At 44.8% G+C, this 25,178-nt stretch overlaps 1 protein-coding gene across 1 annotated transcript in view; it reads left to right on the forward strand.

Moving 5' to 3' along the window:
• LOC147619253 (uncharacterized) overlaps nt 1-25,178 on the forward strand; it is a 48,028-nt gene that overhangs the window by 22,540 nt on the left and 310 nt on the right. Inside the window, exons 7-10 of the mRNA XM_086772917.1 lie at nt 11,407-11,491; nt 11,604-11,690; nt 11,886-12,005; nt 24,997-25,098. Of these exons, the coding sequence (XP_086629043.1) occupies nt 11,407-11,491; nt 11,604-11,690; nt 11,886-12,005; nt 24,997-25,098 (394 nt within the window). The remainder of the gene's footprint in view (nt 1-11,406; nt 11,492-11,603; nt 11,691-11,885; nt 12,006-24,996; nt 25,099-25,178) is intronic.

The following is a 25,178-nucleotide window of genomic DNA, read 5'->3' on the forward strand; positions in this document are numbered from 1 at the left end:
AAAAGATGTGAAGCTGTGGAGATGAAAATGAAGACTTGGAGAGCTACTGTTTTGCAAGGAGTCATTTGTATAGGTTCCCTCTGTTTTTATGTTTTTTTCTTGTTTGATCATGGAGTCTCAAGGTTGTTGAGACTGGTTTTGATTTTGCAAATATAAAGAATACAGAGTGCTTGGGTTTGAACCTGTTGTGAGTGGATGGTTGAGTTTTGTGATATGGTGTTTTGGTTGTGGTGGTTATGATTGAGATTGCTGAGAAGATTAATTATGAGTGATGTCTAAGTTAGTGTTGTGAGTTGGCTGATTGGAGACAGGGTGAGTTGAGGGTCAGTAGTGGTTAGTTAGTGTTAGTTGTCTGTCAGGATAAGTCAGCTGAAGGTGTAGAAGGGTAGAAATAATCTTTTTGGGCTGAGAGGAAGCCTGTTAGGGTCAAATCTCACAGCTAGAAGTCTGTCAGAGTCATACAGAGTTTTGTGAGCTGGATGTTAGTTAATGTTAGATAAAGAGCTGTAGTGTTGAATCATTTTGGGATCTAAGGTGTTTGAGGGTTTGTAAGTGTCAGAGGACACATAAGTGGGAAGGTATGAAGTCAGTTGAGTCAGGGATGAATGAGATAGTAGTCAGTAGGCAGTCAGTTGGGGTCAGTTGACATGATTAGCAGGGTTCTGGAGCAAGCGATTTGAGGGTTGTTGGTTTTGGAGGAAACTCTAGGAGTCTAGAGGACAAGAAGTTACTAAAAAGTCTGATAAGGTGGGCTGAATCAGACAGGAGTCAGCAACAATCAGCTGGAGTCAGATAAGGTCAGCAGCAAGTTAGTGGAGGTGAGCTGAGGTGTTAGGATTGAAGATCAGGGTTGTTGAGAGTTAGGTCTGAGCCAGTGGACATTTTGGTGGACATTTTGGTGGGTTAGTTGATTCGAATTTAGGGAGTTTAGGTGTCTGACTGCATCAACAAAGGGTCAGAGGATAGCTGTAGGGATGCTGGGTGTCTTGAGCCTAGATTGTCCTGGATATTTTGGCACGAGAGAAGATGTTTGCGAAGAAGTCAAAGTGTGACTTCTTCAAATATAAACTTTTCTATCAGGATCACATCATCACTGTTGATGGTGTGAGGATTAACTTGGTTAAGGTTAGTAGGTCCTAGAATGTTCTATTCCACGGACGATTAGGCAAGTGAAACTGTTTTTGCATTTCACTTGCTTTTTCCGAAAGGAGGCTTATGCCAAGATTACAGCCTGGTTGACTTAGCTTTTAAAGAGGGTGAGAAGCAAGAAAGGCAAGATAATTCCTTTGGTGGTTTGGAATGATAAGTTGGATTGGTACTTCTCAGTGCCTCTGTTGCTAATCGTGGATCCAAGTAAACCTTGTGGTTGAGATAGATGTGGGAGATTTTTTTCTCTTTTTTTAAAACGACTAGCCTTGGGCCCAAGATCTTCCCATAGTTACCATTTTTTTCCCCCCCATAGGCTTTTTTATCCTCTTGTGGGCGATGCAGTCGAGGGAGCACCTAGTGGGGGTTTGAACCTAGGACCTCTCGGTCCCAAGACAAACACTTCACCACTTGAGCTACCACCTCATTGGCCTGATGTGGGCGATTTGCAGTAGCTGCAGCTTTGTTTCAGGATGGGAGATCCATAGCATTTGAAAGCAAGAAGTTTTCAAATGCATAGATGGGGTATTCTACCCAAGAAAAGGAGCTTCTGGTAGTTGTTCGTGTGTTAAAAATCTTGAGACACTATTTATATGGTGCCAGATGACCATTTGCTGAAGAATGTTTGTGATGAGCTTGACTTGAGGGATTGAAGGCAAGATGGGTTGAACTCGTGCAGGAGTTTGATTTTGAGATCCTTTATCAAAAGCGAGTGTCCGATCGGGTTCCACGTGCAAGAATGGGCAGTGGAAATGAGACAAACTGCTGTGAGAAAGAAAACACAGAATTGCAGGAGAGAGAAGCTGTATAAACTCTACTATATACACGAGATCTGGTACAACAATGGTGTGGGAGGCAAATACCACCCTGGGCTGCTAGTCGGCCACAACAAAACAAGACGACAGGAGCACAACATCTCCACGATTGGAAAATACCAGTCGACCAACACCTAAATCAAGTGGACCAGTGCAACATTAGTCGGCCAGTGTCAGATCAGGTCGGCCAGAAGAAAAACAGTTCCCCATGACCAGAAAAACAGGAAAAAAATGGACAATGAGGAAAAATGGAGAAATCTCCTATCCGGGTAGGCACACCCACAATAGAGGCCCTCACTCCCTACTGAGTAATATGGTACAGACAAGAGATGACTGCTATCACCCCCTCTCAGCTCCTAGATGTGGAACCAACTCCAGTGAGCTGGAGTGCCGACGGAGCATTTGCTGAGGCAGAGGCTTCGTGAAGAGGTCCGCCACATTGTCCGCCGTTGAACAAAAGATAAGCAAGATGTCACCAGCCAAAATCTTCTCACGAACAAAGTGGTATTGTATCTCTACATGCTTGGTCTGGGCATGGAAGACCGGGTTCCGAGCAATAGCTATACAACTCTGGTTATCACATTGGATGATCGTGGGTTCCTTCTGTGGAAACCCAATCTCGCCAAGTAACCTCTGCAACCACACCACCACGCAAGCAGTACCACAAGCAGCCCGATACTTTGCCTCAGTAGAAGACAAGGCAATAGTTGGCTGTCTCTTGCTGTTCCAAGAAATAGCTCATGAGCCAAGGGGATAGATGTGAATGAATGAGATGTGAGGTAAAATGAATGAGATGTGATGTGAGTGAATCCATAGCCTGATGTAGATCTCCTTGTGTCTGGATCTCCTTCCCAATCAGAGTCACTTCAACCGGAGACTGACTCGGTCCTTTGTTTCCCCTGCAGTGTCATAGAAGAGTCCAAGATTCTTCGTACCCTGCAGATACCGCAAGATCCGCAATCCTACGTCCCAATGAGTCTTCAAAGGTGTCTGCATAAATGAGCTCAACAGTCCCACTGGAAAACTCAAGTCCAATCTGGTGTTCAACAACCAAATCAATGAACCAACAAGCTTCCGATACAAGGAGGCATCAACTTGCTCACAAGGAATCATGTAGTGTAAGTTTGGTATTCGGGTCCATCGGAGATGAAATAGGCTTGCAGTTCTCCATTCCAAAGGCCTCCAACAACTCATGAACATACCGTTGCTGAGAAACAAAGAACCCCCTCTGGGTTTGCCAAATCTCCAATCCCAAAAAGAAATGGAGTAATCCTAAATCTGTCATCTCAAACTCCTTTGACAAGGCAACCTTCGTCACAACTATGTGCTCCACATGCCCGCCACACTGAGAATAAGATCATCCACATAGAGGATAATCAAGGTGACCATACCGCGTTCCCGAAAGAGATACAAGTTTGGATCTGCAAGTAAGAAAGAATCAATCTTCTAATTCCAAGCCCTAGGAGCCTTTTTGAAGACCATACAAGGCCTTCCACAACCTGTAAACCATACCCTTTGATCCCAGAACCTCAAAGCTTGGAGGCTGCTCAACATACACCTCCTCTTGCAAGTCACCATTGAGGAACGCAGATTTTACATCCATCTGATACACCGGTCACTTCTGAGAAGAGGGAAGGGCAAGAACTATCCGAATCGTGGTCATCCTAGTTGTCGGTGCAAAAGTGTCCTCATAGTCGATGCTAGGCCGCTGAGCATAGCCCTTAGTCACAAGTCTAGCCTTTTGCTTGTCCACTGACCCATCAGACGTATACTTGGTCTTGTAGACCCTCTTGACACCAATGATTGACCGTTTTGATAGTCTTGGAACCAACTCCCAAGTGTTCTTCTTCTCTATGGTTTCAAGTTCCACTCCCATGGATTTCCTCCAAGTCTCGTGGGAAAGAGCTTCCTTAACAGAAGTGGGCTCTTTGTCTCGAATGATACGAGACATCAATGCATAGTTCACATGTAACAGCTCCTCTGATTGACTTTTATCATGAACTCTGTGAGATCTTCGAGGTCCATCCTCTATGGTCGACTTGGAGGGATACTCCGTAACACCTGACTCCCGAATGGTGTCCAACAACCACTTTGGTACACCAACAAAATGCGGAGCCTTTTGCTGCTATTGGGGCTCATCTCCAACCTCGGGCTCAACCTCTACAACTGATTGAGGTTGGCTAGTTGGAACAATAGCCTTGGAATCATCCTCATACTCATCTGGTTCTTCAAGAAGTGGTGGTTCCTCATCAGTGGAAGCTGGAGCATGCTCATCAAAGACAACATCTCTGTTGACAACAACCTCGTTCTGCACTGGGTCATATAACCTGTAGCGAGGCTTAGTTTCATACGTCGTACGGATCAGATTGTACGTATGATTCGTTCCGTACGGTACCGCATGTATCCGTACGATCAGGTACGATTTCGCCCTGATTTTGCCCGTTGGAAATAGCCATTTTTCTGACCGTTTTCTGCCCCTTTTTTTGGATGTTTTCCTTTCATTTCTCCTGAGTCCTTCTATAAAAGCCTCAAGGACCAAGCCTCTCCTCCATCTACTCCAAGCCTCTCCTCCACCACCCTCCATCTACTCCAAGCCTCTACTCCAAGCCTCTCCTCCACCCTCCTCCAAGCTCCTTCCATCCCACTTGAGCCTCTACTCCAAGTTCTCTTCCTCCAAGCTCTTCCCATAGTTCATCTTCTCTACGCTCTCTCCTCTACTCCACGCTTTAGCCCTTCTTTTATCCATTATGCCTCGGGAGAAGCATGAGGCTTTTGATTTGCACTGCCTCAATGTGGAGAAGGACACCAAGAAGTCCAACTCCCATCGTTGGACATGCCGATATTGCGGCAAGTCATACACCAGTGGTGCAACAAGGCTTCTCCAGCACCTTTCAAAGATTGGGGGACAAGTTGCCCCATGCAAGGAGATTCCGCAAAGCATTGCCGATGACATTTCGTGGAAGATGAGCGGCGGCTCAAATTCAAGTAGAGGAGCATCATCAACACACGCACCGACACCACCACTAGCACCATCATCGGCACATGATGAAGTGGCCACTGGCTCTTTCATTGGTGTATCCTCCACTGCCACTTCCACGGATTCACGGTCCGCCTCCGCACCGGGCAAAAGGCAAAGGGTGGTGGAGCGTGAAGGGGTGCAACCCTCTCTCCACCAAGTCACGGGTAGTGTGAGAGGTTCGGTTGCATTCCTTAAGGAGCGGCAACGCCTTGCGGAGATAGAGATTGCTCGCACCATTATTGAATGCAATCTTGCCTTCAATGTACTCCAAAAGGAGCAATGGAAGAAGATGGTGACGACGATTGCAAATGTGGGCCCATGTGAGGGGTGGACGGGGGTCTCTTACACGGCTATGCGCACGAGGAAGATTGATGAAGAGAAGGAGAGAATTGATCGAGCCCTTGACCCAATTCGAGCCGCATGGACGAAGTATGGATGTTCTATTCTCACAGATGGATGGAGTGATCAAAGGAAGCGTGGCATTATCAACATCCTTGTGTCTTGCCTGCTTGGCACATACTTCTTGCGTGCGGTTGACACCGGGAGAAGGGGGAGAAAGACTACCGGGAGTTTCATCTACCGCCATACTAGGCAAGCGATCATAGACGTAAGCATTATTTTACTTAAGTGTGGCTGATTTTGTCATTTGTGCAAAGCCCTCAACTCACATGATTTATCTACCATGTAGGTCGGGGCTCAAAACGTGGTGCAAGTCATCACCGACAATGCATCAAATTGTCGACGCATGGGCCGCTTGCTTGAGGCGGAATTTCCACCATTGTGTGGACTCCATGTGTGAGTCATTGCATTGACTTACTCATGGAGGATGTGGCGAAGCTCGGGTGGGTGAAGAGGATTGTGCAACAAGCTACATCTATTGTCAACTTCTTCATGCTAAAGGTGAAGGTGCTTGCTATGTTTCGTGAGCATAGCAGGCTTGACTTGAAGAAGCCATCGGCCACCTGCTTTGCCGACATGTGGCTGGTTTTGGAGCGTCTATACGATGTGAGGCCCACCCTTCGCCAGACAGTTGTTTCCACCATGTGGAACGAATGGGATGAGCACGTCACTGAAGAGGCCAAAGCCATGCAACGCTTTTGCCTAGAGGAGAGATTTTGGACTAGAGTCCGAGCAATTGTCATTGCTATGACTCCATTCTATAGGCTCTTGCGGATGACAGATTGCGAGGGGTCCACCATGGGCCTTCTTGTCCACTTCTTTAGAGCTGCCCTTGTGGAGTTGGAGGCTTGCACAGACATTACATTTGACGAGCGAGCACAAATCATGGAGATTGCACAGAAGAGATGGAGGTGGATGCACAAACCAATCCACGGGTTTGCAGCATTGGCACATCCAGCCTACAAGTCTCCGGTAGTTTGCACCGATAGGGAGCTTCGACAAGATTGGGATGCATATATGCTTCGAGCTGTGCCAGTTGATGAGCACAATGCCTTTCTAGAGGAGTTGGGCTGCTATGTTGATCAGAGAGGTCAAACCTCCTTTTCGTCTCCCACTTGTTGGAGGAGGGAGTCACTTGTGAAGCCCCTTTTTTGGTGGGACAATTTTGGGTATGGACTAGAGCATCTCCAACCCATAGCCTTAAGGGTCCTAGCCCAGGATTGTTCTACGGGTGCATGTGAGAGGAACTGGAGTTCCTATTCTCTCATACACACGAGGATACGCAATCGACTGAGCACACGACAGTTGGAGCGGTTGGTCTACTGCCGCACTAACTTGCGATGCAGGGCATTCTTAGTATGGGTAGTCCCAAGCAGGTAAGTGACAAGTCTAGACTCTTAACTTGTCATGACTCATAACTTTTAAGTTTTGTGTACACTGTACAGACTCTAACTTTTGTGCCTTAATGTGTAGGTCAATGTTGACACTTTCACGTTGACGAGTGAAAACTTTGCAAGTGTCAATCAACAACCTGATGAGGAGGAGGCGGCAATCTTCATGGAGCTCTATAGTGAGCTTGTGGCAGCAGATACTCGCAGCACCAGGAGTCAGCATGGACGGGACCGAGCAGTTGGAGTTCATAGGCCTCCGCCTTCGACATCGGCAGAGGGTGGCCTTCGCACATATGTGAGGCGGGGATCCTCGAGCTCCAATCCCCGCCTTCATGATGATATTCCATTGCCCCCTCATGATGATACCCCACTGCCTAGAGAGCCCTTGTTTGATGATGACGGCAACCTACTTAGCGAGAATGATCCCCAGAGTGTCTCGTCCACCTTCGAAGAGTCCTCTTCAGAGAACTCTCTTGATGGACACTCTAGTAGTGATCATGTTGATGATCATGCAGATGTTGGTGATGATGTAGACTTTTGATATGTTATAGCTCTCTAGGCATTGGGCATCTATCTCCTCCTAGCCCATTGATGATGTATTGTAGCATGTAGTATCATGTATGTACGCAGGTTGGCGGTCGCCCATGCCATGAGTTTTTGGCCTATCCTTTTGTAGCAATTTTGTACTCTAATGGCATGATGACATTATGTTCATGGTTCTACTATTTTGTAACTTCTTGTCTACAATTTTTAAGTTTAGGAAGTATTAAAAAAAAACGTACTAATACCGTACCGTACCTCAAAAATTTTAAGGTACCAATTAGTACCGTATTTTATCGTACCGTACCGTACCGTACCTTTCGTACTAACTAAGCCTACCTGTAGCCTTTGGAAAGAGAGTTATATTCCACAAATATAAGCTTCTGGGACTTTGAATCAAGCTTCCCCCTTTGCTTCTTTGGAATGTGAACATAGGCATCACTCCCAAAAACATGGAAATGGGAGATATCTGGTTTCCTGCCAAAATAAGCCTCATATGGAGTCATCTTAGGTACTGAAGTTGTCGGAGATCGGTTGAGGGTATGGACAGCCATAGCCACAGCCTCTCCCCAAAGTGGACGAGGAAGATTACGATGGTCCAACATCGTCCTCGCCATCTCCACCACAGTCCGGTTATTACGCTCAACTACATTCTCTAAAGGCGACCTTGTATTAGCCAGCTTCCGCTTGATGCCATGTTCCACACAAAACCACACAAAAGCATTAGAAGAAAACTCCCGTTCTTTGTCAGTGCAAATAGTCTGCACCTGCAATCCAAACTCCTTTTTCACCGTAACATGCCACTCCTTGAACCAAGCAAAGGCTTGGTCCTTCTGGGAAAGAAAATAAACCCATGTGAACCTGCTACAATCATCCACAAGCAGCATGAAATACAAGGAACCTTCCAAAGATGGGGTGTGCCTATTAGGTCCACACAAGTCAGTGTGTACCAACTCTACCAACTCTAAAGGTTTCGAAGCCCGCCTAGTAGTTTGCTTCGGAAAAGATTCCCTGTGTTGCTTACCATGAATGCAAGAACTACAGTGTCCTTGCTTGCTGCCAACATCTGGTAAGCCATCCACCATCTGGTCTCGGAAAGCCCGCCACAGCACATGCACATTCAAGTGGCCAAAACAAAAATGCCACAAATCACCGAGCTGAGTATCTGTCAAAGAAGAGAGTGCTGAGAGTTTGTAGATCCCATTCTCCACTCTGCCTTCCCAAACAACATGGCTTGTTGCTTTGTCCCGGAGAGCAACAAAATGCTCATCAAACTTCACTCACATGCCAGTCTTGCAAACCTTATGCACTGACGAGATGACTGACGAGATGAAAGCCAAGGGATGGAACATAAAGAAGCCAGGCTCCCCCTCTGCCATCGGGAATAATCTCTGCCCTCATTGTGAATCGAGACAGTGGATTTGTCACCAATAAAAATGTGACCTGTTCGCCGTCGAAGATCCTATGATAATTCTTTGGAAGGATGCAGCCATGGGTAATCGTTCTGCCCCGGTGATGCTTGCTTTGAGTATGTGGCTGTTTTGGGTAAATCATTCGAAGAAAGAGATGCTCTCGTGGATAGTTTGGGTGATGACGTAGTGAATTGTTTGGGTCTTAGAGGTCACATGTAGATCATGAGTCAAGAGTAGAACTTGCAAGAAGAACCATCAATGGCTTGCCCTCTCCCATCCCCTTGCTTCACAAGAAAGAAAAATTGGGTTTGTGGGCACCAAATGAAGGAAGAAGCCGTTCGCCCTAGTGAAAGCTAGTCATTTGTATTTATTTCATCTTTGACATTGAGCAATACACATTCATTCCTTTGCAATAGAATGCTTGTGAGCTCTCCTTCTTCTTCTCCCTACCCTCTTGCTTGTTCTATTGAATCTTGCTTGCCAGATAGCTTTGATTGTAGGCTTTTCTCCTTTCATTAACTTCTTCCCTTTCGGCCTTTTGTGAGAGAGAATCACCGTGAAGTCTATCTCCTTCTTGCTTCCATCTAGGCAAAGGAAGCTCTACTTTCACCCCCCTTAGCAAAGGAGCATTCCGGTGTCGCAGAACAGTGAGGACGCGATGGACGAGCTAGTGCGGTAGAGCTAGTGCTCTACGGCAAACATAGTTGTCACGGTACGAAAATACGATATCGTACGGTACGATACCGTACGGGAATATTCGGTACGATATGAAATTTTGGGATACGGTACGATAAAATACGGTTTTTATTTTTTACACTTACAAGCTATGGAGCTTCAAGCTTGAATTTGAGGGAAGGTTGGGAGGGGAGGAGTCTACAGTGCTTGAGAAACCAGTACTGGATATGTGTCTCTCCCGGTTGGATCTCCCGATTGTCTCCAAAAAAGAACCTGGATGGGTAATGCAATACCAAAGGTCTCCCAGTGTAGCGTTTATGACTAAGGGACCGTCCTTGCACAAATACGAGGAGTGCATCTAGGGTGATAAGTTTAGGGACTCCTCTCTAGATCAAAATGGCCATGTCCAAATGTTCTCCCTTGTGCATAACTTGAGAATCTAATTGTCTAGCCTACCTATACCAGGGATCCCCAAGTGATGTAGCAAGATTCTCTCATCCTACCAATCAAGTGTACACTACCAGTCTACCTCGCTAGATTTTTTAGGTCTCTCCACAACCCCATATGGAATACGGAGTGGACACGAAAGTTGCGAAGTATTGTGAGCATTTGGGATCTTCGTAAAGCAGGGTTTCTATTTTTTTTTAGCATTTGGAATTTTTTTTTCAAGGAATTTTTTTTTGGGGGGGGGGAAAAAAACCTAACTCGTACCGTACGATATCGCACGAATTCGTACGGTACCGTACCGTACTACTCGTACATACGAACAGGTTCGTACGCGTACGAGAAACAACTATGACGGCAAAGTACCAAATGACAATTGATTCGGCAAGGCTAAGGTAAGCAAAGTGTCAAATTAGTCTCTCTCCAGGCTGAAACATTCGTTTTGGGGTTCCAATGCCTGAAATACGCTTTGGCTGTGTCACCGGCCTGAAAATACGCTTTGGCTGTGGCATTAGCTGAAATGGTGTGTTTCGGGGACTAGGGTAGTTTCCTAGAAACGTTTCGATGTTTCCCCTTTGCACCCCCATTTCATGTCATGTGTAGGTGGAATGCCCTACATTTCTTATTATCTCTTATTGCCTGCCTTCTTTCTTCTCCTCTCCCTTCCTAGTTTGGGTGCACCATAGTTATGGGCAAGAGCCAAAATACAGTCTCCAAGCTGAGACCATCCACTTGCAGGCTTTGCTGCCTGAAACGTATTGTGGCTGTGTCACTTGTTTCCCATTGCCAAAGCCATTTCCTGGACAACGGTTGGTGTTTCCCCTCGGCTGACCTCATTTCATGCCATGTATAGGTCAACTGACTTACATGTCTTATTTTTGCAAGTTTTTATTACTATTAATATTAATATTTTTTCTCGGGTGTCTCTATTAAGCTTTTTTAATTTTTATTTTTTTAAGAATTTTGTTTGTTTTTGGTGTTTCTCTTCTTTCTTTTAAATCATCTGGCCTTATGATGGTATATTACATTTCTTATTTTCTCTTCTTGCCTGCCTTTTTTCTTCTCCTCTCCCTCCCTTCACTCTTAATTTTCCTCTCGTGTTCTTTCTTTCTTCACTTTATCTTGTAGTTCGCTTGCTGACGAGGCATTTCCTTGTTTAGGCCCCCCTATTGAGATGCACTCTTTGGACTGCTTTAGGTATTTCAACATCGTTCGCTGTGAAAATCACATGGTTCATATGTGCTTAATTTGCTGCCAACAATGAAGCATGTTTTTTTTAAAATGTCTTTTTTAGGGACCACCATATTTAATTTGTACAATTATACTCAAATATGTATGCATGCATCTATGTATGGTATGAATGCACATATCATTACCTAAATTGTTTATGCATTATCTAATTTATGTAGACATGTAAGTGCATATACGATAGCATGAATGCAACGGTAATGCAGCTGCTGCTCCTAACTCTTCTAGTCACCTAAGCTATGATCATCTTTGTAGAGGAAATGTATTTTTTCTTACTGCTCCCAAAGTCACAGGCATTCTGTTTCTATTGCTTGCAGGTGTGGTCCTCAAGCAAATGCCAGGTTGTTGTTAAACTATGGTTTTGTTGATGAGGAGAACCCTTATGATCGAATTTCAGTAGAGGTGATTCCCATCATCGTATTGAGCAACCCTCTATCATTTGTTGGCTTCCTGTTTTTCTTCTGTACCCGAACATGTTGAGTTGACCATTTTGTCACTGGTTTTTCTATGTAAGGTGGCCTTGGATACAAGTGATCCCTTATATCAAGCCAAAAGGTTGATAGCTCAAAGAAATAATCGATTAGCAATACAAAGCTTTCAGGTAATTTTTACCCTTTCAAAGGGCGTACATTTTATTTATTTCTGCAAAGAACTCACTTTGATAGAAAGCTGCACTTCTGACATTTTTTTAAAACATACAAAATATGGCCCTCTATGTTTGGAACCTTGCCTTGCTTTGCCTGTTAAGTGATTGTGGCTTGAAATTGCTTTGTATTCACTCTAGTCTTTTCAACAGATTTACAAGGGGAAGGAGCGGGAAACTGTGCTTGATATGCTACCATTCCTACGACTTGGCCACGTCTCAGAAGATGAAGATATGCAGTCAGTTCTATCCTCAGAAGGACCTGTTTGTGGGGTAAGTTTAAGGTTATGGTATTATTAGAATGAAATAGGATTTATAAAATTTGTGAAATAATAGAATTGGTGCGCAGACGAAGTTATGGGACAATTATTTAATTGCGCAATCAAGGCTTGAACCATTTGGATTTTAACTTGCTGTTCATCTGAAATAAGGAACTTCATGAGCTATGCTGCATGTATCATGGTACATGTGGGCATTCTGAGTCTATATTTAAAACTTGGTGAGACCTAGATTTGTATATCGGTCACCGTATTAGCAAAAATTTAGGAGCACTTTTCAGCTCAAAATTGGATGTTTTGCAGTTTGAAAAGGTGTTGTGCTTGAGAAACAAACTTAGTGCTGAGGCTGATCTTTAAGGAAATCATGTGTTGCTCGAGAAGCAATAATTGTTGTGGTTGTCATGTCATCAATGCACCTGAGGTGACAAGAACGATCAAGTTGAGCATGCTCAAGATACCTCCCGTACCCTTCCTTCCTTGAGGTAGAGAGGGATCTCACTAGTAAGTGACACCCCACACTTTCTATGAATATCGCCTAATCGGGAGCCAATTCTATATACGAATACATTCATGGTCTTGGGGGTCTTACCTAATATTTATCTATGTTTTTTGCTTTGGAAAGTATCGGACTAATTGGGTCCACCCTACCGCCCACTTTCCAGATTTGGGATTTGGTCAACTATGATGTTTTTAATTACTAAGCACATTGTTTGTCCAGATGCATCACATAACAAAATTGAAAATTCCTTACTTTAATTCCCTTCATGGGTTCCTTTATTATTAATGCCAGCAATTTATTTAAAAAACAATACATATATAATCATGAACTTGAATTACAATACAATCTGAAAAACATCGCTCGGCGCACCGAGTTACATACAATCTAGGCATTGCAACTGTTGTGGCGATAAATTATCACATATTAGTAAGGTGAAATGTTCCCTCACGTATCTACACTAACATGAAACCTATCAAGATCGGGTTTGTAATCCTGGGAGGAACCCTTACCTTACTTTGTGGTGGGTTAACCATCACAAGTAATTGTCCCAACTTTGTAAATACTCAAGAGTTGGTTGCCTTGGGTGGGGAAATACCCAGTTGCCCCAGACCGATCACTTAGGAATGGTTATCTCCAAGAGAAATACGTCCCTTGGTTTATTTTACAACTTTAGAATATATTACCGGCCTTGTCGTAATCTTGCATCCACATTTCACGTAGCAATCCATGCAACAAACGTTCTCACATGAGAGATATAACCTTTTCTATTTTCTTTAAGGAAAATCTCCCAGTTAAATACATTAGACAATCCCTTTTCTTAATCAAAAACTTCTAGGGTTGGTTCGACTTACACGACGAGGTGGGGGCCCAATATTTGCGGTGGAGGTGAGCCGGTCCTCCATCTTTGGGAGACACTTGCAACTACTGCTATTTGAGGTTTGGTTGTATCGTGATCATGGTTAGCCACCCTTGGACGTCCACATCCTCCGCGTTTTGCACGTCCTCCACGAGCCATTATTCCTTGTTGTGGTTGAACCTTTGCTTATTTCCGGGAAGTAACTCACACGGCTTGGGAGTCGAGTGGAAATCCTCTCTTAGTCAGAATATATGTAACATGCAGCGGAATTATGTGTAGATGTAGATTCCTGTCACACAAAGTCTCACACCGCCTTCTTTATCCTGAGTTTCGCGAGTCTTTAGCAATCCACTTTATCACTTCACACTTTAAGAGATGAGAGAGAGAGAGAGAGAGATCTGTACACCTTATTGGGTTCCAAATTACCCACTGAACAGTCCCTCCTATTGCTAGGAGTGTTTGCTTTTATTACTTTGAAGAGAATGACTGTATGACTGACTTGGGACTACAGATAAGCCAAACACAAGGCCTTCGGAAGACCAAGAGTCGGGCTGAACTGTACACGGCTGTAGAAGCACCAATGATGTCCAATCTCAAGGCCAATGCACTCTTCCAAGGGGTTGTAGGAAGGCTGCAAACTGTGGTTGAGAGATGGACTGTTTTGGGACTGTTCTAGGTTGTGAATATGCAATATGAATGAATGAACATGCTGCGCTTACCTTCACCTTGATGTATGGAGCAAATGATGAGGTGGATGTAGGCTGAAAACTGCTGAAGGCTGAAAAATGCAAGGGACTGAAGCGCTTTCTCCTTGGCTGAATGCTGATGATGCTCCCAAGGCTGAGGGCTGAATTGCTTTTGCGATGAGATGGAATGGAATGAAGCAATCGATGCTATTTATATGAATAAGAGGCTAGTTGGCTGGCTACAAAGCTGGCTGACTGCATCAATAATGCTACACGACTTGTTATCATGTGATAACTGCTGAAATATTGTGGTAAAATGCTAAAATAATGCTAATAAATATAGTAAAAATGTGGAATAATGCTGAATAATATTCTAAGGCTTCTAAGGACTATTATGGTTGTCCATGTATTGGCCAAACTCTATGGATCAGTGCCCAAGGCTGAGCTCATCACCCTAGCAGAGATGGAGGGCCTTCGATCCCCTGGACAGGCCGGCTTCCACCGGAATCACTGTACTCTGGATCATATCTTCACTTTACGGAGCCTCATTGAGCAGGCTAAGACAGAGGGGCAACACCTGTCATGGCCCTGTGAAAATGGAACAGCACAAGTGTGGGCATGGTGGTTGCTGAGCAAAAATATTAAAAGATTCACATATGGGGTGCCCGGACAAATGAAATGATGTGTGGACACTTCAGATGTGAAAGGGGGGACCAAGACATTAATGTTTTTAATGTTTTATTGATGGTTGGCCCTAGGCCTTAGTGGCCCCTAGGGAACTTTAATGATTATTAAAGTTGGGGCCCTAGGATAAGTTTGGAGAGAGGCCACTCCACTTTTGGAGTTGCATGCCTCTCTCACTTCTCTCTCTCTAGCTTTTGGAGAGGCGTGTAACCTACGTGAAAGAACAAGCGTGGAGAGTAGGAGAAGCAAGTCGATTGGTTTTTTGTTGCTGATTTCTGTGCAAAGCAGGCCGTACAGTCCACGTGCTGCAGGCCATACAGTCCAGAAGGAATCTGCCCATACAGAATTGCTGCTGCAGGTACAGGCTGCGCTGACAGTAGCTGAAGACGGGTACAGAGCTGTTGTTGCAGGTTCTGCTGCTGGTACAGTTGTACGGACAGCTATACGGACAGGGCAAGTGCTGGCGGTGCTGGATAGAACTGGTACAGGCGGCGCTGATTGGCTGAGCTGGTACAGTCGGGTACAGAGATTGGTTTCAGGCAGCGTAGGCAGGTACAGTGCCACGTGGACTACTGGTACAGGCTGTACGGACAGGTACAGTGCTGATTTTCTAGTCTGTACAGACAGGTACAACACTTCCCGTTGCAGGCAGAGCTTTTCTAGAGCTTGGTTGGTGCGATAGTCAAGTGGTTGCAGGGTAAACAATACAGACAGTCGTTGTCAAGTGCAGACTGGTACGAACTGTTCCACGGGTGCAAAACCACGTGCTGACTTGGTAAGCTCTGAATTTGTTCATCTACCTTCCTTTCCATTGGCTTATGTCTGCTGCAGATTTGTGCTATCTGGCCCCTTGTGAGAGGAGGGGTATGGCAGATTGAAAAGGGTGGAAACAGAGATTGGACAGTGAATGTATGTTTGTGCTGAGTTGTTGAATCATGTGCATGAGATATGCCAGATGTATGCTCAAGGCTGTCCTGCTAAATGGTCTTGGCTGATCAGAGGGTAGGACAGAGTGTTGCTTTGAGACACAGATCTGTGTGTGTGAATCCTCTGTGCTAAGAGGTATTGTGGGCTGCCAGATTGGACATACAGGTGTATTCTCTTGGCTGGTTTTGTTGTACTCAGCCTTACATATTTTTGAAATTGAATGAAGAAATACCGCAAGGGGCGCCAAGCTTTGGGGCCAATAGGTGTCGGTTTTATTTCAGATTTGGGGCACTCTAGCTCCAATTAAATTTGTTTTCATATCTGGACTACAAGTGGAAGGGTGACTGCTAGTCTACCGCACTTTGGTTTCTACCAGAGGCCGGTTTCAAGGTTCCGTTGCCGGGACCTATCATCAACTTTCTTAAGGGGGTGAGCTCGTGGTTGCCTCGAGGAAAGTCATCGCTGAAAAATTCAGCAACATGTCTGATACAGAAGATGAGTACTTTTATCATGAAGAGGAAGAGCAAGAGACCTCTCCTGAGAGAAATGTATCTGAGGATATTCTTGCAGGAGAACATGCTGCAGATGATGAGCATTATGAGGATGTAACACAGCCAGAAGATGTACTTGGTAAAGAGGATGATGATGCTCGGTTTAAAGATCGTTTGGCTAGTGTTATGGATGTGTTTATGCAGCTCACACAAAGTGAGAAGTTTGTTGAATTTATGAGATCCTGTACAGAGCCCGAAAAGAAGAAGAAGAAGGTGCGTTCTAAGAACCTTCCTTAGGGTCATAGTGGTGCCATCCCACAGGATCCATCTTTTGGACAGTTTCCGAACATGCAGCATGCTTATGGTGCTAACTCTCAGAGTTCCTTCTTTGGACAGCCATCTATTCCTCAGTAGACTATGCATCCAGGTTATTTTGGTGGTGGCTCGGTGTTCCAATCCATGACTGGGGGTTATCCTCAGGGAGGCATGGGTATGCCAGGGACTTTTGGAGCTAATTTTCAGCTTGGTATGCAGGGGAATATGTATGGTGGTATGCAGTCCGGTATGCAAGGAAATATGTTTGGGGGCATGCAACCTGGAATGCAAGCAAATATGTATGGTGGTATGCCGCCAGGTATGCATAATGGTATGTTTGGAAACATGGCTGGAATGTATGGCATGCCAGGTGTGGGAATGGGTAATGTTGACCCTATGATGGGCATGAATGTTGGGGGCAGCAATCTTGCGAAGCCACTTCCATATGATAATCTAACGCCTATGGGAAAGGCGAAGGATTATAAGGAAGGGGGAGCTGCTGTGAAATTTGATACATTCAGTGGAGCCAAAGATAAATTAAAAGCACTTACCTTTTTACAGCAGTTTGATGCTGCTTTTTCTGGTGGGAATTACACAGAGTCCTCTAAAGTGAGGAAAGCTGCCACTTTTCTCAAAGGCAATGCTTTGCAGTGGTGGTCTACTCTTCTTCTGCAGGGCATAGCACCCACTACTTGGGTACAATTTAAACAGGTGTTCTCTTCCGTATGGCTCACATCTACATTTGAGGTGGATGTTATGACTGCATGGCACAAGTTGGATGCTTCAAAATGTGAAAATTTGGAAGATTATAACAAGAAGTTTTGGGAAGCTTTACTCTCAGTGACTTCTTACCGTGCAGTGCCATTGTCGGAGCAGGTAGAGAAGTATTGTTGTGGGCTGCCCAAAGAGGTGCAAGATTATTGTATTGAGTATCTTGTTAAACCCCCTTTTTTGGTGGGAGACATTTGGCTACACGCTTAGTCATCTCCAAAAGGTGGCTTTGAGACTCTTGGCTCAAGATTGTGCTTCAGGTGCATGTGAGAGAAATTGGAGCACCTACTCTCTCATACACATGAAGCTCTGCAATCGCTTGAGCACACGACAGTTACAGTGGCTAGTGTATTGCCGCACTAACTTGCGCATGTTGCGTGCCATGCACAAGATGGACTTGGCTAGATAGGTATAGCTTTTAAGTTACAACTTACAACTAATGACCAATTAAAAGTTAAAACTTAAGTTGTAAACTTCTAGCTTTTTGCTTTTTGAGTTTTATTTGATAATAACTATGTGTCAATGCGCATTATCGCTTGTAGGTCAATGTGGACGAGTTCAAGCTCACAAGCGACTCTCTCAAGAGTGTCCACAAGGAGGTAGATGAGGAGGAGGAGGAGAGACTGTATGTGGAGCTCTATGGAGAGCTCGAGGAGATTTGTACTTGTCGTGGACGTGCAACAACTCGACCTAGTAGCAGAGGAGTGCGAGTAGGCACTCGCAGCGGATGCACCTTTCGTCCTAGTGCAAACCTACACACGATAGGTTCTGGTAGTTCTTCCTCCGCTCCTGCAAATGAGGACGCTCCGATTGACTTGTCACAGGAGCTTAGAGAGCCCGAGTTTGATGACGAGGGCAACGTTCTTAGTGAGGGTGACTTCTGCGAGCGCTTTGATGGGCACTCTTCTGATGGAGATGATCCTAGCGAGAGCTTTGATTTTGATAGTGATCAGTTCTCCACCTAGATTCTAGCCCCAACCCTCTAGCCTCTCTTTTTTGTGCACCACTTTTTGTACTTACTACTATGGGGCCGGGCCACCCGGCCATGGGTACATGCGCCTAGAGCTCCTCGCATTGTATGACTTAGGCTTTAGCCTAACATCTATATATGTTTTTAACTTGGTTTTAATGGAATTTTGGTGTTTGCGTCACGTGACAACTTGTCTTCTCTTTGAAATTGAAAATACTAAAGTTTGTAAGTATTTTTTTAAAAGACCTTATGATACCATACGATCAGATTTTTTTAAAATATCATACCGTATTTTCCCGTACGGTATCGTGTTGTACGAACCGTACGGTATCGTACCTGACAACTATGGTTGCGGAGAGAAAGATCATGTCTTTGATGGAAATGACTAGATGCATGGTTAAAGGCAAAGGATTGCCTCACAAATTTTAGATGGAGGCAATAATGTGTGCTACACGTGTGTTGAATAGATGCCCTACCAAAGCATTGAAACCATCACGCCGTATGAGCCTTGGCACGAAAGGAAACCTAAAGTTGATCACTTTAAAGTTTTTGGATGTATAGCATATGCACATGTACCTCAGCAGTTGAGAGGTAAAAGCTTGATGACAAAGCAGCTAAGTGCATATTTGTGGGTTATAACAGTGGCAGTAAAGGCTACCGTCTCTTTAATCCTTCCACACACAGGATTTTGGATAGCAGAGATGTTGTATTTGTTGAAAATTCAGACCAGCCATTGGCTGAATTTTTTGGACAGCCCACATAGCATGTTTGAAGGACTTCTCCCACTGGGAATTGATGGCTCAACAAATCAGCCATCAACTTTGCCTAATGGACAGCATTTGGATACTAAAAATCAGCCCATGAACAAGCTCATTACACCTCAAAATGTGGAGGAAACAGTGGAGCAAGAGCGAACAACAATGGAAGAGGCTAGAGTTGTGCCTCGTTGGCTGCTCCGTACTTTACAGGAACGCAAACTTTCAGCTCCACTTGGTAGCAGGACTCTGGCTGGTTCACGTAATGCAAGAGAACACAGAGATGTTGCTTGCATGAGTACACATTGTGATGCAGATGAGCCAGATTCATTTGGAGAGGCTCATGAGGATGAGCATTGGATGAAAGCCATGCAAAATGAGATGGATTCTATCCATAAAAACAGCACTTGGGATTTGGTAGACTTGCCTGTTGGCAAGAAGCCCATTGGCACAAAGTGGGTTTACAAGTTAAAAAGAAAGTCTGATGGTACCATTGATAGGTACAAGGCCAGGCTAGTGGCCAAATGATATGCCCAACAAAAAGGCATTGATTATGATGAGACTTTCGCACCTACTTCTCATATGGCCACAGTTAGATGTGTTGTTCCATTGGTTGCCAATCATGGATGGAAAGAGCATCAATTGGCGTAAAATCAGCTTTCCTCAATGGAGATTTGCAAGAAAAGGTGTATGTAAATCAGCCCATTGGTTTTGTGATGCACAGTCATGAAATCAAAGTATGCAAGCTTCGAAAAGCACTTTATGGTCTCAAACAAGCTCCTCGAGCTTGGTATGAGAAGATACATACTTATTTGACCACGTAGGGATTATGCAGTAGTCGAGGGATTTTGCAATAGTCCAACGGAGAGCACTCTCTATGTGAAGGAGGATCATGGCACTTTGATTATGCTCATTCTTTATGTGGATGACATGTTGCTAACTGGGAATGAAATGGATAAAATTTCAGCATTCAAAGCTGAATTGCAATCGCCATTTGAGATGAGAGATTTGGGATTGTTGTATTATTATTTGGGCATACAATTTGTGCAGACAGATGTTGGGATTTATGTACACCAATCAAACTACATTCAAAAGCTGTTGCACAAATTCGGGTTTCAAGATTGTAAGCCCATCTCTACTTTTGATATGAGTGTTTACAGCCAAGCAGTGGGCTCCTTCATATATTTATGCAACACGCACCCAGAGATATTCAGTTTGGGGTTTCCCAGTGTAGTAAATTTATGCACAGTCTAGGTACAAAGCATTGGCAAGCAGTGAAGCGGCTTGGATCTTGTGTTGGTATATCCCGCCGGGGGGGGGCAGCTTGCAGTTACATGCTTACAGTGATCCGATTGGACTGGTGACTATGATACACGGCAATCCACTAGTGGGAATTGTTTCTTTTTGGGGCATTCGTGCATATCATGGCTGACCAAAAAGCAGCCCACTGTTGTCACCTCTACTTGTGAGGCTGAGTATAGGGCAGCCTTTACAGCCACAGTAGATTGTGTATGGCTGAGAAGATTGATGACCGATCTTTGTGAGTGTCAGTAGACACCTACTACCATACTCACTGACAATCAGAGTGCTATAGCCGTGGTACGAAACCCAGTGTTTCATGCACGTACTAAGCACATAGAGATTCATTATCACTATGTCAAGGAGAGGATTCATGGAGGGGAGATCTCATTATCTTACTGCTCTACACAGGACAATGTTGCAGATCTGTTCACAAAGGCGTTGCTTTGAGAGAACTTTGAAGCTTTCTGCAAAGCTTTAGGCTTACTCTCCTACAGAGAGTGATTTGTTCAGATCTTGTACAGGTTCACATTGCCACTACAGGGGGAATTTATTGGCATATATGCTATGACTTATGCCACTTATGATATGAGTAGTGCCACATGTGAACATGGGCTAACTAAGGGCACTTGTCTCCCTTTGGGTTTTTCCCCTTGGATATTAGGTGTGAAAGGACACCACACCTATTATGTGTATTTTGATATTGTGGAGTCAACTCACTTGCTACACATCTTTTGTATTCTACCTTGTTTGAGTATCAATCGCCATCTCTCTCTCTCTCTCTCTCTCTCTCTCTCTCTCTCTCTCGCTTGCTGCTGTGTACTTGTTAGTGTCTCTGTTTCTCTGAAACCCTAACCCAACAAGAAGAGCAAACAACCATAGACACAACCAAGGCGGTACCAAGATGGTTGCTGAAAACTTTGCAAGATAGCAAACCTATAGCTCCACTGACAGGTAGAACAAGGGCAAGTTCCAGCCATGCATTGAATATGCATCATGGGGAGTCTGCATTAGCCATGGGTGGTCTCTTTGATTCAAAACAGCCTTCTTCTTATGAAGAAGCATAGGAGAATGAGCACTAGGTGCAAGCCATGCAAGATGAATCTCTTCTATTCTGAAGAACAATACTCGGGATCTTGTGGACTCGCCGAAAAGCAACAATGTCATTGGAACAAAGTGGGTGTACAAAGTCAAAAGGAAGTTTGATGTTACAGTTGACAGGTACAAAGCAAGACTTGTGGCTAAAGGCTATTCTCTGAAAAAGGGAATAGATTATAAGGAAACTATTGCTCCTACTTAGAGGATGACTACAATTCGATCAGTGATTGCATTGGCTGCACATAAAGGATGGAAAGTGCATTAGTTGGACATCAAAACTGCATTCTTAAATGGGGATTTATAGGAGGAAGAATATGCAAATCAGCCCACAAATGCTGAATTCTGAGCCTTGAAGTTACTGATTCTTCCACCGAGCTTCCGCATGTTACAACAGGGGCCTTTGATGTGGGTTGTGCACCCTTTTTTATGGTATTTTACCTATTGCCGGAGACGGAGCCACTAGTCGATTTCCAAAGCTGAGCGGTGCCGCGGAGTGCGCTGAGTTGGCAGTGCATGTGAGGATATGGTTTCATCAGAGAACCTTTTTAAGTATTTATCTTAGCAGCCCCCTGACAATGATTGGGCCTCCCCCCCTCAGTTAACTCGGCTCTACCGAGCCTTCGGCGGACTCTTCTTCACATCCCCTACCTCCTCCCTCCTAGGAGGATTCCTCCCCTCCTCTTCCTTCTCCACCTCCCCCCTTGCCCCGCCTCCTCCCCCACCTTCATCTTCAGTTCTCCCTTGAGCAGCTTCTTTTGATCCGACTCCTTCGAAGGCCCCTCTCCCCCCTCCTTCCGGAGCATTCTTGCCGCCCTCCGGTCGCGCCAAACCTGGAGCGGAGGCAGTGTGCGAGTTCAATCCGCCGCTTGATTCATCATTTCTCAGAGCTGGTTGAGATGACCATTGCTGCCTATGTGGTGAGAGCTCCCCTGCTAGAGTCATGAGGTGGCCCCTCCCAAGGTTCTGGGGCAACCAGTGGATTACAGTTTCTTCTAATGTCTCCCTGCCGAAGGAACTGGTATTTTCGAGGGGACGGTGGCTCCCATTCAGATTTGTATGGTGTTTCATCACTCCAAGCTCTTCATGCTAGAGAGTGGTGTGATGATCTTCTCCTTCCCCTTGAGTGCAGCATCGGGGATGGAATGGGATATGGAGTCGGTGTTTACCGCCATCCAGGGACAGGCAGTCGAGCTCTCTCATCATTTGCACGATCTACGTATCATTGATGTGCTTACCCATCTTTGGCCCTTGGCTCGGATGGAGTTGGAGGCTCCGTCCACACAGAGATCAGGATGGAGAGGTGGTATCCTCCAGCTTAGAGGTGCTGCTTTTTGTGTTCCTTCATATCTAGGTAGCAGTACCTCTTCCCCCATGCATTAGAAAACTAATTGAATATGTGCATTAGACACCTTAGCCTTAGGGTCCCCATTTTCAGAAAATTATGGATTAAGATCCAAAGAGTATTCTAAGGGCCAATGGGGTTAATCCAAGTGTTGAAATAAGAAAAATGTAAGAATAAAAGAAAATCCACCAAAAATGAGTAAATTCTCACATAAGATGAAGAGTTGACGTACACGCACTTAATAGTAAAAAAATGAGGATTTGTTAGTAAAAAATAGAATTTTGACTCCTCGGGAGGGTGAGTGGAGCTCATGATGGAGGTTCCAAGAATCTCATCATTACAGATACTTGCATTGCGATAGGTGGAGCCCAGATTATGCTCATTATTGGGCTCGGATAGAGTGGCATCACATGGAGGGAAGGATCCGCGTCCACTTTCGTCCCAGGATTGACTGTAATTACTCCTCCTCGAAACCCACACCCAAGACTCTTCAAGTGGAGGGCAGTTCTAATAGTTCCGCTTCCCACAGAGATTAGATATGCGGATTGCCTCATGGATCATCCAAGGTTTGGGGGGGGCCTCGATGCTTTCAGAGGTGTGGCACCCTTAGAGGAGAGCTTTATAGAGCAACAGTTGGGGGACCCATTGATATCCTCTTCCTCCAGGAGCACCATGTCTCAGAGGGGCGTACCCACCCGTTGTTGGAAGATTCTACTGGCAGGAGTCACACTTTTTGGTCTCCCTCTTGTGGTCCCTCCATGATGGAGGGGGGAGTTTGTATTTCTGTCAGCGAGAAGAGCAGCTATTGCCGATAGTAGTCGGCTCAGGCACCATTGACACTGGTCGGGCTTAGTGGGTGACCATCATGATTGGGAGGATTGTGTGGGATTTTTAAATGTATATGTGCCAGATGCGGTTGCAAGCAGAGCCACCTTCTGGAGTGCAGTGTGCCAGTCCCTTCCATAGGTCGACTTTTGGTGTATGGGTGGGGACTTTAACATGATAGAGTCAGGAGAGGATCGACTTGGAGGAGGCATGGCTATAGTTCTTGGCTCAGAGTACTCTGCTTGGGAAGAGCTGATCCTAGCTCTTAGGGGCAGGACCCTTGGCATTTACCAGAGTTCGGATGCAGTCTCGGGAATCTGTGCTTCTTGAGGTATGATAGGAGGAGCATCAGCCCCAATCTTTTCAGACTTGATAGATTCTGTGTGGATGAGTGGGCTTGTGGTCGTAATAGGTGCCTGCAATACCTTGACATATTACATGCTACAAGAGGGTTTCACTGGTGTGCGGGACTAGCATGTGTGTGGGCACTGGTGCTTATGAGACCTTAGATCAGGTGTTTGACGCTTCTAGGGATCTTTGTTCATTAGGATTCAGGATCCAGCCGGAGAATACAGTTAGTTTTTTCGTGGGTCCAGTTTTTTCGTGGGTCCAACCCTAGCTACCCCTTGGCAATACACTGGGAACTCGCCCTTACAACATGCCTGGTGTTGTCCAGCCTTAGGGCCTTGCACTTGAGTTGGTGTAGTACATCCACAGTATCCATAAGATGAAATCATACCGAGTCTGAAGTTTAGGAATCCCAAGAAGCTCGTAACGAGCAGATTCTTTTTCGTCTAGTGTGGAAGGATTTTCTTAAATAATGCCCTGCTTTTGCTAATCTACGCGCACAAAGAAGTTTAGCATGTTTTGCTACTTTCGTCCACGCTTAACTCACTCAGTTCGGGATATGAACCTTTATACATTTCTTTCCTCACAAATGGGAAGACCTTCGTGAGGCGGTCATAATTTGACAATAACACTACACTGACATCCATAGACCCTACTTGCCGCCTCCCATGAGTAGATTATTGGGGCCTGCCTTGTTGTTTCCTTAGAGCAACATTGGCTCTTATGTACTAAGTCTTGAAGGACCTAGTTTTTTTTAAAATTTATACCATTGTGCATGACAGCTTTATATTTGGATGATATGCGTGGTCTTATAGATCCTTGGTAGTGTTTTGTAAGATGTTAAGAAGTTTTTATTGTTTTCTTTCTTCCTAGGACTAGTCATACATATGTTTTGTAACATTAATCTACCTAGTTCACCTTCTATTTCTTTGTTGTTATAGCTCTTAGAGCTTCTCTTATTACAGATTGTGTACTTGTTGTACCTTGTTGATCTTATTGGCTATTTTGACCTCCCGCAGACTATAACAAGGAAACAAAGTAAGACCCCTCTGAGAGAGAGAGAGAGAGAGAGAGAGAGAGAGAGAGATTCCTGTTAGCTCAAGCCTAGATTGGTATGCAGGTTAGCCCTTGTAGAGAGAGGGCTGTATTGGATCAACTAGACTCATATTTCAGCAACCGGTTAGCCCGTTATCCCACCTCTCTGTCTGAAGACATCACCACGGTATGTATTTTCTGCTCATAAGGAGAGAGTGCTGGTTTTTTCAGGTCAAAGATATCTCCAAATGAAGAATACAGGGTTGG

This window comes from Cibotium barometz, chromosome 33 (assembly GCF_041138505.1).
Source record: "Cibotium barometz isolate CiBa-2024 chromosome 33, ASM4113850v1, whole genome shotgun sequence".
NCBI classification, from domain to species: Eukaryota; Viridiplantae; Streptophyta; class Polypodiopsida; order Cyatheales; family Cibotiaceae; genus Cibotium; species Cibotium barometz.